This window comes from Neovison vison, chromosome 3 (genome assembly GCF_020171115.1).
Source record: "Neovison vison isolate M4711 chromosome 3, ASM_NN_V1, whole genome shotgun sequence".
In the NCBI taxonomy this organism is placed as follows: domain Eukaryota; kingdom Metazoa; phylum Chordata; class Mammalia; order Carnivora; family Mustelidae; genus Neogale; species Neogale vison.
The window spans coordinates 108,980,043-108,995,213 of record NC_058093.1 but is presented as its reverse complement, the minus strand read 5'-3'; the positions used below and the strand labels follow the sequence as shown (position 1 = coordinate 108,995,213).

The window sequence follows — 15,171 nt, the reverse complement described above, 5'->3', positions numbered from 1 at the left end:
ATCATTATTACATTTATAGCTAAGAAAACAGAGGCTCAGAAAGTCCATGTAACATGCTCACATTCTCAGAGCCAAGAAGGAGAAAAATTTCATACAATTTTCTGTGATTCAAAATTCATGCTCTTTTCATGTTGCTGCCATTGTACTATGTCTTAAGAGTAGAAAAAACAAACAAAAAACCTTTTATCCTATAAGTACATTCAGGATAAATTAAGCAAACATATTCTTTCATAGAACAGTGAGAAAAATAAAAACTTTGTCTCACGTGGGGTCCAAATGTTGATAGTTGAGTAATCTACCCTATGAAAGTAATTAATGGTCTGGAAAGCAATTCATTTGCAACCTGGCACTTATCATCTCTTGAATTTATGTGGGATAGTTTTTATTTTCCTTAGATACACACCCACATCTCTAGCTTCCCTAAGGTGTACGTCTTCTTTATAAAATCCACTCACCTCTAATTTTGACTTTATGTCCCCAGCAAAACACCAAGAGTGAATTAGGACATTAGGAAAGGTAGCTTTCATGCACAGTAAAATGCACTGATTTGATTCATGTTATAGTCTCCTTATATTTTTTAAGACCTATGGAAAACTCTTATAAACACATTTTAGCCATACTACTTCAAGGGTAAGAGAAGTCCCTAAGAAGGAAAAATGGAGAGTCAGACACGTTTCTAGCCTAAACTAGAACTGAATGTTCAATGGCCAGCAGGACATCAGAGTGCAAGTTGGAGATATATGACCTCCTGATTCTGCCCTCCATTTGTCCTATTTCCTTAAACTAGTTGACTACCCATGCCAAAGTCTGAAGAGGACACGGTAGTCTTAAAATATGTTCATTCACTCACCCCGTGAAAAGATGGAATGAAATTTGCCTCCTATTTAATGTGGGCTAGCCTAACTGGCCATCTTCTAATAATTACAAAGTGGCAGAAATAATAATGCATGACTTTCAACACTAGGTAAGAAAAAGCAGTATAGGTCCCATCTGTCCTTCTCTCTCTTGGGACATTTGTCCCTGAGCCCCTCTGTTATGAGAAAACCAAAGAGCCACATGGAAAGACCACATGCCCAACCAAGGACACAGCCAACAGCCATGACAACCGAGTGAGTGAGCCCTTGATGACTGCAGACGCAGCTCTGGTCCCAGCTTCTTGCAACCCAGGCTGAATCAGGAATGGGCAAATCCTACTGGCACGTGACTAAATTGCAGATGGATGGGCAAGATGGATGTTACCCTCATTTTAAAGCACTAAGTTTTATGGTGGTTTGTTACATAATAATTGATAATTTAATAATAATTAATAATTTAAAAAATAATAATTTTAAAAATGAAATTTTTCTGGGGTACCTGAATCTTCCTTTTATTATTTTCCTTCCCTCTGTGAGACTGAGACTTTTTCTTCTTAAGTAGTATGCTGACAACAGGTCATAATGAAAGGAGCATGATGGACTTTGGGATCAGTTCTATCTATCTATCTATCTATCTTTCATGTGTGTGTGTGTGTGTGTGTGTGTGTGTTGTAGTAAGGGAGGGAAGGACAGAGCATGGAAAGAAGGGAGGAAGGAAGATAAGAAGGAAGAAGAAGGGAATGGAGGGAGGAAGGAAGGAAGGAATGGAGAGAGGGAGGAAGGGAGAGAGGAAGGAAAGAAGGAAGAAAGAGAAGAAGGAAGGAAGGAGGGAGGGGATGTTCTGCAGAGGACAAGGATTCCAGCTCCAACAGAGACCTCTGGGATTTGTGAGTGTGGTCTGGGTAAGTGGAAAGTAGTAAAATAGTAGGTGAAGGGGCCAAAGCAATCTCAACTCAGCGTAATTAGGGAACAAGTACAAAAGTACTTCCATGAAACAGAAGTAACCAGAAGGACCTCTAAGCCTTTTGCTGACAGTGCTGTGCTAGACTGTAGGGATCAGGACTGTATAAGACAAAGCTTTTGTCCTCAGGGAGCTCATAGCTATTTCTAGTTCACTAGGCATAGTGAGTGACCTAAAATGGATCTAACAAAAAATGGATACCCAGTTTAGCCTGACTTAAATAAACTGACATGAGTCTTTGGATTTAAAATAGGAAGAAGAAGAGTAATCCTTTGCTTAATTGTTTCAGGACTTCCCTGCACACTTAGGATAAAATCCATAGCACTAGGCCTGTCATGATATGGCCTCTGGACACCCCAGGCTCATTCTCTTATCATTCCCACTGCCTCTTCTCTCTCTACTAGGCACACTGGCCCTCTTGCTATTCCTCTGCCTAGAATTTTCGGTCCTGGATATCACATGGCCTATACCCTCCCTTCACCCAAGACTCTGTGGTGCACCCCTCTTAGCCCAGGAGGCTTTCTTACCCCTTTATGAAGCAGAATTCCCAATGCCTGCTCATTTTCAATCTTCTTTTGCTTCTTGACTTTTCTTCCTTACGTTCATCATGAACTGAGTATGTTCGGGGTAGAGGGTGCACATGTGTGTTTGGCCTATCTTTCTTATACCCCTGCTACAATCAGGTAGGCAGGAACTCCATTTTTTCAATATTTCATTCCCCCTGGACAGAAAAGTATGTGACATAATACTTTTGTCACAATCAAAATGAGTAAATACTTAGTGTTTGAAAGAAAATGTAATCATCTGTAAATTTATTATGTTTTGTACAAATACTGGGGACAAAGAGTTTTAAGTTTAATAAAACCCAGCATATCCTGAAAAACTACCTTTTTTTTCTATCCATAATTTGACTTTTCTCCATCACAATTCCTTACCTAGATTTCTAAGTCTGATCATTCTTTTGTACACATCTTAAGCCAAATATCGAGGATAGTCATGAGGATTTATACACACAGGTGCATTTACAAATATATCTGGAGATGTAAAAAGTATATAATGAGTATATATAAATCACATATTATATATTGTATAGTGTGTACACTATAATGCATAGTCTGTATATATAATATATTCCTACATGCTACACTATAAATTTATATATAATTTAAACTATATATCACATATATATTATATATAACCAGTTAGCCACATACACACTAAAAAAAGAAAAGAAGAAAATAGGAAGTTTAGGAAGGCTTTGAAAGAAATATGATTTCAGGGGCTCAGTTGGCTAAGCATCTAACTCTTGATTTTGTCTCAGCTCATGATCTCAGGGTCATTAGATAGAGTCAAGTCAGGCTCTGTGCTGGGTGTAGAGTCTGCTTAATATTCTCTCTCTCTTTGCCCCTGCCTCTCCCCTCCCTCTCTAAATAAATATTAGTTAATTAATTAATTAGGATTTCAGTGCTTTCCAATCCATGGGAACACAACTGGGTAAAACAATAAAACAAGTGACCCCGGATGGAAATCACTCAAGTCCCTGCCGGCCTGAATGAGTGAACAGGAATGATGTTCACCCTTTACAGGCAGGGAGATGAGGACTCTGAAGCATTGATGGCACTGAATAATTAGCTCTACTGAGGAACCTAATCCTCATGGCAATCTTATTTATACGACAGGTTTGCTTGGCAAATGCTTTCTTTTCAGAACCAAGGTAAACTCCAGCTCAAGCTATCCTACAGCTATTAGATTTCAAAGTAGTGGAGTCTTAATTTTCATAGATATTTCAAGCCATTTCAGTGGTTTCATATTTTAAATATGACTTTTTACATCTGCCTTAGAAAGCTCACAGCTTTATTGGGGAGGGTATTTCCAAATAAATATGCCTGGGAAGGTATTCCCAAATAAAAACGTTTACTATGCGGAGTATAAACACAAAAGATACATACATTGGATACACTTTATTGAGGAAATCTAGTGAGTGATGTCGTGGTTCCATGGAGACTATGGAAGAGATTTGGGATCGGTAGGATCTTCTATCCTCAGTCCCAGCAGGAACCTGGGCATTAGGCTTCCCCAGGTGATTACCTTCCGAAGCCCTTTTCAATCTTGTCTTCCTTGCAGGGGGAAGTTGTAGGTTATAGAGCTCATTGGCCACATGATTAAAGCATCCCCCAGACTGTGGATTCAATATTTCTTTCTGCATCTTCTGTGTGTTTCCTGAGCTGGGTTCTACTTTATTTCATATGACTCATTACATGTTACCGTGACCCTGGCCTCGGGCAAAATTCCTAAGAAGATGCTGATGGTGACAAAAGTTGGGCTCCAACAAGGCAGCCCTTGTTCCTGAGGACAAGTGGACCCCTCCTCTCCTGGTGACAAAGTGCCCTGAGCACAGGCAGGCTGATGATTCTTTTTTTTTTTTTTTAAAGATTTTATTCATTTATTTGACAGAGAGAGATCACAAGTAGGCAGAGAGGCAGGCAGAGAGAGAGGAAGGGAAGCAGGCTCCCTGCTGAGCAGAGAGCCGGATGTGGGACTCGATCCCAGGGCCCTGAGATCACGACCTGAGCCGAAGGCAGCGGCTTAACACACTGGGCCACCCAAGCGCCCCACAGGCTGATGATTCTTGTCTTGGAAACTTTTCTGTGGCCCTGCATAAAGCTCAAAGTAATAAGTAGAAGCATAGGGAAGACAACCAAAAAGATGCATGGGAACAGCAAAGACACCTTTCCCAGGGACCCCTGTGGCCTGGAATCCTGGTCCTTCAGAGAGTTTCTAGCATAAACCTTCAGTTAAAGAGACAGATGACACATTCCATTGGCTGGCACTTATCAGCAGCTCTGGGGAAGAATATCAGAGGAAACTGTCAGAAAATGACAGCGTCATGGTTCAGTACTGACTGAATGAAAAATGCACAGTCGTGAACCAACCAGGCCTGAACTCAGCTTGCCTGTCTTAATTTTCCTCTCTATTCCAGATGAATAGAACCAAAGCCAGAGTTGAGAGCAGACAGAAAGAGGCTCTGGGAATGCCGTTGTGGGGGTCCTCAGGGCCACCTGGGAGCTCTTGCACTCAGCAGGGATTCTGAAACTTTTTGTAGCTTCCCAGGAATTTGCCCTAATTCAAGCCACCCTCACAATCACAGGGCCTTGGCGGAGAGCCCTCTGGCTGCTCTTCTCTGTCTTTACTACATTTTCTTACAAAATAAGGAAGATCTTAGAAACTCATGTTTACCCTGACCAAGTGATTTCCTTCTAACTTCTGGCCCTTTGAAATCTGCAGGGTATCAGAAAGAGCAGGCTTGTTTGGACTACAGGTGCAGCCCAGCCCAAGAACCTGATCTGTCCCTCCCCGGCTGTGTAGTTTAATCCAACACGTTCATGTCTTTGAGGTTCTCTTTCCTGAAATGCCAGATGGGGATACCAATCCTTACTGTGCAGAGCCCTTGTCTGGATTAGAGATAATGCTTATACAGCTCCCCAGACATAGCAGCTAACATGAGAAATGCTTAGTCACTGGTGGCCATTAGAACAGTTATTTATTTTTCCCTCATCTTGTCTTCTTTTATTTCCTCTCTATATTATCCATTGTGTATAATATGGAGGGGGCTCTATAGCAAATAAAGCATCCTCCACATTCTCGCCTTATTGATTTAAGTCCACAGCTGCCACAATTCATAACACTTTATAGCTTCTATTAACCCTGACTACCAGTAGTATCTCCCTCCAACAACCTAAGGGAACCACGCTATACATTGTTTTAATTAAACAAAACTATAATTGCCTTTGACCCCCTTCTGCATTTTTCAGATTACCAAAGGGAAAATAAAATACATGTTGCTGACAAGTGGGTCCTCAATCCCACAGTATTCTTGGGAGTATAAACTGGTATAAACTTAATATGTTGCCGAAGTCAATATGGCAAAAACCTTAAAAATATGTACGCTTTTTACCCTGGCAATGGCACCTCAAGGAGTTTATCCTGGGGATATAATCAGTTTTGTTCACAAAATTTTTGTGCAAAAAATGTTCTTACACATCTGTATTGGAAAAAAAAAAAAAAAGAGAGAGAGAGAGAGAGAGGAGAGAACTAAAGGTCCAAAATAGATGTGTTCATTTTGTTTATCTGTTGTGGTATGTCCTTAAAGTGGAAGATGGTTGTCAATAAACATTATGATATAAGGTCATATTTACTAATATGGAAAGATATGTGTACTCTGTGTGTGTGTGTGTGTGTGACAAATATGGTAATAAAACAGTATCACAGGGTGGAGGGGGGGGCTCTGGCTTCAGCAGGTAAGGGAGGGACTTGTTCCACTCTTCCACACAGCAGGTAGGTAAGGAGGAGATGGACTCTACTCATCTCCCCTTTTTTCTGTGGTCTTCCCCATGGGAGAGGCATTGCCTAAATAGACGAAGAAAACAACCTTGAAAGTGTGCGCTTATTAACAACTGAATATTAATGTCCCTCTAAAATTCATATGTCACAATTTTAATCCTTAATATGATGGTATTAGGAGGTGGCCCCCTGGAAGGTGATTAAGTTCCCTTATGGGATTAGTTCCCTTCTAATAGGGACTCCCAGAAGGTCTTTCACTCTCTTTCTGGCATGTAAGGATATAACAAAAAATGAGTTGTCAGTGACCTGAAGAGGGCCTTCACCAGAATCCACACATCCTGGCACACTGATCATGGACTTCCAGCCTCTAGAACTATGAAACATAAATTTGTGTGTGTGTGTTTCTTAAGATTTTATGTATTTATTTGACAGAGAGAAATCACAAGTAGATGGAGAGGCAGGCAGAGAGAGAGAGGGAAGCAGGCTCCCTGCTGAGCAGAGAGCCCAATGTGGGACTCGATCCCCGGACCCTGAGATCATGACCTGAGCCGAAGGCAGTGGCTTAACCCACTGAGCCACCCAGGCGCCCCAAATTTGTGTTTTTATAAGCCTATCAGTCTGTCATATTTTTAACTAGGCTTATTTATTTATTTTTATTATGTCATGTTATTAACCATAGAGTACATCATTAGTTTTTGATGTAGGGTTCCATGATTCATTGTTTACCTGTAACACCAGTGCTCCATGCAATACATGTCCTCCTTAATACCCATCATGGGGCTAACCCATCCCCACACCCCCTCCCTTCTAAAATCCTCGGTTTTTTTCCTGGAGTCCATAGTCTTTCATGGTTTGTTCCCTCTCCAATTTCACCCCCTTCATTTTTCCTTTCCTTCTCCTAATGTCCTCCATGCTATTCTGTATGATCCATAAGTAAGTGAAGCCGTATGATAATTGACTTTCTCTGCTTGATTTATTTCACTCAGCGTAATCCCCTCTAGTCCCATCCATGTTGATGTAAAAGTTGGGTATTCATCCTTTGTGATGGCTGAGAAATACTCCATTGTATATATGGACCATATGTTCTTTACCCATTCTTCTGTTGAAGGACATCTTGGCTCCTTCCAAATTTTGGCTATTGTGGACATTGCTGCTATGAACATTGGAGTGCATGAGCCCCTTCTTTTCACTACATCTGTATCGTTGGGGTAAATACATTAATGCAATTTCTGTGCCATAGGTTAGCTCTATTTTCATTTTTTTGAGGAACCTCCACACTGTTATAGCAGCTCAACAAAGGTAGTACTCTAGGCCATGGCTCTGGGATTCACATGCCTACAGTAGTGCACATTGTTGTCTCTGTCCCTGTTTCTGTGAGGTAAGCCTAAATGAGTCAGTGCTCATCTCTGAACTGAGGAACGTGAGGTTGGGCCCGCATCTCTGTGGAGCTGTCTGTCTGCAGTCGCATACCCCACACCGCAGTGTCTGGTCTACACCATGTTCTGTAAGCTAGCCCAGCAAAAAAAAGGCGCATTGTGTACCCATGCCCATTATCTTCCTTCATCTACCTCATTTGATTCATAAAGCATGGGGGAAAGAAGATTAATGAGTATTCTCAACCCCAACGTATAGACAATATGTTTTTACTGTGTTTTTGTGAATGTGCACAAAATCGGAAAGTGTCTGGAACCATGCACAACTAAATCCAACACTGGTGTCTCTGGGTGGTGAGATTATCCGCACGCATGAGTTACAATTACTATAATTATTCTATTTACACCATTAAAGTAGAAATAAACTGTTTCTTTGAGCTTGCTTCTCATTACAGTGCAAATTTAGACCTTCCCTGCTGGGATGGAAGCTGTGAAGGAGGAAAGAAATAAGACGCTGGTATTTGTTGAACACCTAATGAGTACCAGGCACAGTACAAGGAGTACAGAGTACATTTTTCCTGCACTCCTCATATCAACCTTATTAGTTGAGGATTTGGGGTAAATTGCTTAGGTGTTGAAATTACTAGTGGAAATTTAACAACTTGCACAAGTTTCTATAGGCAGTAAGAGGCAGAGTCACTCTCAGTAGGGCCTGCCCCCAGATCCATGCCCTTCTACTTGAATATGCTCAGGGAATTCATGACAGCAGAGTTAAGGGGGGGAAAAAGTGCGCAAAGGCAATAGTATTACCAAACTGTTATCACATAATAAGACATAGACTAAACGAAATCCACGGTCAGAATGAACAGAATCCCATTTTTGTTAAAATTCCATCAAACCCAATTCTTAGAAAACTAAAAGCAACACAGTGAAAAAAGGGTAGGTTGTTTTATCCAGACATAGGTACTCTGAATAGTGCCAAGAGTGACAGGTACAGGCTTGACAGCCAGACGGAGAGAAATACCAGCAAGTACACACACTGAGCCTCTTAAGAAGCACCGTCTAAGAACACCGGGGAGAGGGACAGCAACCGATGCCTAGATCTAATCAGCCCTGTGAGCACGGCTGAATCCAAGGAGAGTACAATAATTGATTTTCGCAATGATGATCCTGAGTCATCAAGAAAAGGTTACATTTTATGTTCAGAACTCTCTGTTTAAGAAGGCAGGGAAGCGTGTAATCCATTTGAGAAAGATTTTCATTTCAAATAGTTAAAAATTCTTTGAAAACATTTTTGGTGCTTAAAGGGATAAGTGACAGTTATCTGGAAAATTCACTTATGTGGAACAACGTCTTTCCTAAAGATTCTAGATCAGTGAGCCAGAGTGTTATATTTAGTTAGGCTTCTATCACTTCTCCTTTGTTGACATTCCACTGTCTGATATTCTCAAGCCTTTCAAAATTCCTAACCTTCAGGCATGGGATTGTGAATTTCTTAAGGCAACAGATTGTGACACCATTCTTGGATATTCCATATCCTTATGATTCTCGGCTTGTGCATGTGTGTATGCCTATGTGCATACGCAAGTGCCATGAAAAAAATGATGAAGATATTCACAAAAATGACTGACTCCCAGAGGCATCCATGAACTTTGACAAAGCCCTCTGGACATTTTACAAAAGCCCCTTTCAGTTGTAAAGTTTTCTTTGTTTGTCATTTTGTCTTGTTTTGATTTTTCTAAAAGCAGACTATTTTTAAAAAGAGTAATTTCCATTGAGGCGTGCACTCTCCAGGCAACATGAGCAATACAAACACACAGAGCTGTTCTTGCCTGCCCTGCTGGCCCCCTTGCCTGATACAACTTCCCTCTGCATCTCTTGTCCAGGACGTAACTCACTGTTCTTTTGTGAATATGCTGAGATCCTTTGTGCTTTCTCATATGCTGGTCCCTTTCCCAGAAACATCCCTTCCCACCCAGAAACATCCCTTCCCACCTCCATACTACCTATGTCTAATTCAATGCTCTCTTTGAGGGCTGTTGAGCTCAAGAAACTTCTCATTCTCTCAACTGTTGAAGGATGCATGTTGTCATCATTTTCTTCTTGAAGATGAGGATGGAACCTTGAGAGGCTACCATGAGAGCCTTCCCTTAGGTCACACTTGGCAATCAGAGCCGGGATGAGTCCATCCCCAGTCTTTTCCTGACTTTATTTCTTTCAACTGCACAGTGAATAGCCATCACTGCAGACACCCCCTCCTTGACATTGCATGTTTTCCAGGGCTGTCTGTGGTCATCCTGTATGGTTCACACAGAGGAGAGGGGCTGAGTCTTACCTGGTGTGTTGAGCAGGCGTGACCTTCTGCAATGGTAGGCCACCTCCTGCTCACAGTGCTCTGAGCTGTCAATCATGGCTTCCAGCTGCTCCATGCTGCCACCATAATCCAAGGCCATGGTGTAGGGCTTCTCAGGGTCTGCACCCCGCACATGCGTCAGCTCTGTGTTATTGTGCTGCACTGATGTCCAAATCTTGTCCTCTGTCCAGAAAACATAAGGAAGGAAACATTAGAAGGGAAGGTCAAAAGAGGACCATGCTTATATAACCCAATAAAGTTGGGGGAGGGAGGGTCCGGAAGAGGATCTCATAAGCAATGTGATGCTTGGCTGAACATGGGGCAATCAATCCGCCTGAATGCTCCACTTACGCAGATAAAAACGACAGAGAATTTCTGTTTCTCATAAAGTTCCTCCCAGAGTTAATACGGGGGTTAGTAATTATAAGAACTAAATTTGTGGAACACTTTATGCTAAGCATTTAATGCCCATCATATCATTTTAAACAGACATTACCTAAATCTGAAGAAGTTAGAAATGCCATGTTAGAAATGAAAGAAAAGTGAATGAGCAGGGTTGAGCAGCTTACCCTTGTGCAAATGACCAAGCAAGAACAGGAAACCAGGGTGTCTGACTGCAAAACTCATGCTTCCAGCTACTGACACACACTCCCCCATGAGACAAACACTAACACAGATAACTATCTCATAGAAACACAAGTATCACATCGAATGTTTCCTGTACACAGAAAGATCTCCATATAGAAAGTACCTGTAAAATACACCTAATTAACAATGATGAGATTGTATGATCCACACTATACATACAAGGCACTTAACTGAAGTTCTTTTTTTTTTTAATTTTCTATGCGTCCTCTCTTTGCCAAAAAATTATTTTAAGAGGTTTACAATAAAATAACATGCAGAGATGAGGACCTTCACGACACGTTTGGAGGTCACACTTTACCTACTACAGGTAGGAATGTGAGGCGAAGAGAGAGAAGAGAAATTTGAGTTTTACAGCTTGAGAGATGTGTATTTGAAAACTATCTCTGCCAACAAGAAGCTTGGACAAATCCCTTCACTTTTCTAGGGCTCAGTTTTATTATAAAAATAAAAGAAGAAGAAGAAGAAGATGGCAGTCCCAGCAGCAGGGCTGTTTCTATGGAATAACAAGCAAACAGATGAAGTTGCACTGAGATCTATCAGACATTCTATACTAAGAGATAGATCTGTCTGAGTTCTATCAGACATTCTGTACTAATAACCTAGAATAAAGCATTTACTGCAATTGGACATAGAATTTCATTCTGAACATGCTCACAAATAAAGGAGGAAATAGGAAGACTCGAAAAGCTTTTGTCATCTGAGAATCTTACCCACATAATAACACCATTACTCTTCATAGATTCTCAGGGCTGAAAAATAACTTAACATAGCTATCATGTGGTTTCCCTCCTACTCCACCCTCCTAGTCTTATAAAGGAGGAAACCAAGGTCTAGGAAGTAAAGAAATGACCCAACACATTTCTATTAGACCATAGCGATGACTGCCCACACTAAAAATAACTATCATTAATTAGTACCACTAAGAAGCAGGATCACAGCTGTCAGCATATTTAGGTAAAAAGGAAAGGCACAGGCAAGCTCGATCCCCAGTTTTAATACTTTCTCTACCCTAACTCTGTATGTGACTTGGGAGAAGTAACATCATTGCTTGCACTTCTGTTTCACTGTATTAGAGAGAGGAGAGAAAGAAAGCTTCGTTTCCATTATCTCTAAAGAATTTTCCAACTCCAGAAAAGGAAATATTTCTTGCAGCAAAAATAGTAAACTGTTCAAGCATTCTGATTCATCTTCAGACTATTTCCTAAAACCAGTCCAGTGATAACCATGTCTACAATGTTTAATGGAGGCAGAATTACATTTTCTATAAAGTCTGGAAAACGAATCAGACTGAAAGTTCTGACTTTGAAAGTAATAATAGGACATAAATTCTAATTGGCAATAATTAACCTGTTACTCCAAAATATAGAAAAAAATCTGATAAATTATCAGAGAAAAGTAATTATTTAATAACACAATAGCATAGAAAGAGAAATAAAGAGTGACAGTTTTGAAATGCCCATGGTCTGTAGAAGAAAAACAGAACCACCCAGTCTAATGTATAGATGCTGTGTTACTGTTTCATGTGAGGTCATTTTATATACATTATATCTGATACAGATAACAATCCTCCATTGCAGGTGTCAATGTAGATATATATATATATACACACACATACACACACACACATATATATATATATTCAATGTAGATATATGTGTATATATATATACACACACACATACATACACACACACATATAAACAGATATAGCTATAGATAAAGACACAGACATACACATATACACATAGTGGTATAGACATATGAAGCCTTAGAGAGAGAAAATAAACTTGTCCCCAGTCTCATTGTGTCCAGTCTGATGCCAGAAGTGGTCCAAATAGCATCATTAAATCATATGAATTTAGATTTCCTTACAAATACACACAGATTCTTATATCCATATATCCATTCATCTACTTATTCATACATTCATTCATTGATTTGCTTATTCATTTACTCACTGACTCATATTGCCAGGATCATATTCTATCTTTAGCAAGATGGAATAGGAAAATGTGTAGGAGAGACAACCTTTCATTTTAAAGCCACTAATGTTGCCAGCCCTGCCTTCTGGAACCTGAGGGTGAATGGAAGTTCTAACAACTAAAGTATTGGCACTTTTTGATATATGCAAATATACAGAAGATACAAAGGAACAATTAAGAGCTCTGAAGTGCTCTCCATGATTCACAAGCCCTGAAAACACAGTATGAGTAACAAGAGGAGAGATGATTACATGAAACCTAGGCCTCTTAGCTGGCTTTCCTTTCAAAGATGCCCTTTGTCCTCAGACTATTTTTTCCTCCTGGGAGATAGCAGAAGAAAGATTGGAAAGAAGGAGGTAATTGGATACTATTTCTTTTTGCCTTTTTTTTTTTTTTTTCCTTCTCGCAGTTTCATTGATAGCAGGTACAGATTAAGTTCTGCACTCTGACAAAATATAAAAAGACTAGAGGTCGATGCCACTCATGTAAGTTGGCTTTGGTGCCTGATGCTCTTGATGTCTGGTCTAAGATAGGGACATGTGGTTTTAGCTAGGGAATGTGTATGTGAAGTTTAGTTCTAAGGATTTTCAAACAAGTAATACTCATTTTGAACAGTCTTTTAGGTAGATGTTGGTGGGAACCCACTCATGAACGTACACATGCTTTAACTGAAATTGAACCCATGAAGCTAAATGTTAAAGATAGTCAATTAAGTCAATGGGTGCATGGATATTTACGGACACAGATTGGGCTCTGCAGTGAGAAGATCTGGATTTCTGTGTCACCTCAAGCAGCCTTGGTCAAATCATTACTTCTCTGTAGCAGTATCTGGAAAGCAGAAATGATACCAGCTCTACAGGAGAGTTGTAAAGATTAAGTGAGGGGGTTTGTGTGAGAAAGCCCATTATTAACTGAATTATTAAACATTCCACAGTAATCTTTATATGCTTCTTATACAAAAGGTATATCATCTCTGTCCCAAGGATCCTGCAGATATCGAATACTGCTATTTTTAACAATAACTTCAAGGAGGAGATGGCCTCTATATAACTATAGTGAGAACTATAGTTTTTGTTAACAGAAATCTTTCCCAGAATATAAAGGAAGACACATGAGTCATCTCAAGAAGGGGGTAGAGACACACTGACGCTGACCATTTCTCTGCAGATCCATGAGGAAAACACACCAGTTCTTCCTGAAGTTCTATGAACCTGAACTCTCCTCACACAAGAAAACCTTTAGAGATTTGGCTTTAACCTAAGAAAGTCCAGTTACACTCAGGGGTGGAGGAGTAGATTATCTAAATGCTATGATTAGGAGAACATCATAAAACCCTCCAGGCTCCAAGCACCACCTTCTCCTGGTCTGCCCCCAGACGGGACCTTCTACTACAGGGCATATATTCTCATCTCTGGAGGTGCTTTTAGTGCTTCAAGGTGCCATGAGACAACCTGGCTTGGACCTGCCTGTCTTTGGATACTGTTCTGCTACATGTCACCAGTGAGGATTTGGGCAAGTCATTAACTTCTGAAATTTCCACTTTGGAAAATGGGATATTAATATCAATCTTTTTATCCATGATAATACAGTGATTCAGCACCATGTTTCACATGGACATATAATGGGCTTTCTGGCATACAAAAAAAAATAAATAAATAAGAATCTAAACATTAAAACTTTTCTATAACATGAGACTGAGGACCCCAACTTTGTTTCTTAGAGAATTTAGGGTGGGGAGCTCATCCAGCAAATGAAGGTAACAAGTGGGAGGGGCCGCAATTTCTTGTAACATAGCTGTTACTGTGTGTAATTAGTCATTACCTTCTTTTTCAATTATTTTTTCACTTTGGAATTGATTCATGTGTCTCTATATTTATTTGTATCCCTTTCACTTCCTGAAATCTTATCAATTAAATATATTGGTTAGTCCTCATGATCCCAGAAACCTAGAAAAACACTGCTTCTGCTATTACTTTTTTGCTACTCAGGTCATTCTTTATTATTTCTTACTGTGTATTGCCATTCAGTCCAATGAGGAGAAGCATAGCCCCATCTTTCTAACTTGTTCAAAGGAATATATGTATTAAATTATCCAAGATAAATTCTCTGTTTGTGGGAAAACTGCATTTGGAGACTTTTGAACTGGCAGCAGGATTTACTCAATTCACTAAAGATCTTAGTTTAAAGTAACAGTAACCATGTATTTGTTTTTTTATCTGATACATAGTTTGCAAATATTTTCTCCCATTTCATAGGTTCCATTTTTATTTTTTTGATGGCTTGCTTTGTTGTGTTTGATGTAGTCCCACTTGTTGATTTTTATTCTTTGTGTTTGTACTTTTAGTGTCATAAAATTGTTGCCAAGACCAATGTCAAGGAGCAACTTCCTTATATTTTTTAGGATTTTTATGGTATCAGGTCTTATGTTTAAATTTTTAATTTATTTAGAGTTAATTTTTGTGAGTACTATAAATAGGGCTTTTTTTTTTTTTTTTTGGCATGTGGCTATCCTGTTTCTCCAGCACCATTTGTTGAAGATACTATCCTTTCCCAATGAATGTTCCTAGCTCCCTTTTCAAATACTAATTGAACACACCTATGGGAGTGTAATTCTGGGTTCCTCATTCTGTTCTGTTGGTGTATATGTCTATTTTTCTTT

At 39.8% G+C, this 15,171-nt stretch overlaps 1 protein-coding gene across 2 annotated transcripts in view; it reads right to left on the bottom strand.

Moving 5' to 3' along the window:
• The window catches only part of CNTNAP5 (contactin associated protein family member 5), an 858,994-nt gene that overhangs the window by 252,162 nt on the left and 591,661 nt on the right, over positions 1-15,171 (bottom strand). For both annotated transcript variants that reach the window (XM_044242676.1, XM_044242675.1), the window contains one exon: positions 9,865-10,065. In XM_044242676.1, the coding sequence (XP_044098611.1) occupies positions 9,865-10,065 (201 nt within the window). The remainder of the gene's footprint in view (positions 1-9,864; positions 10,066-15,171) is intronic.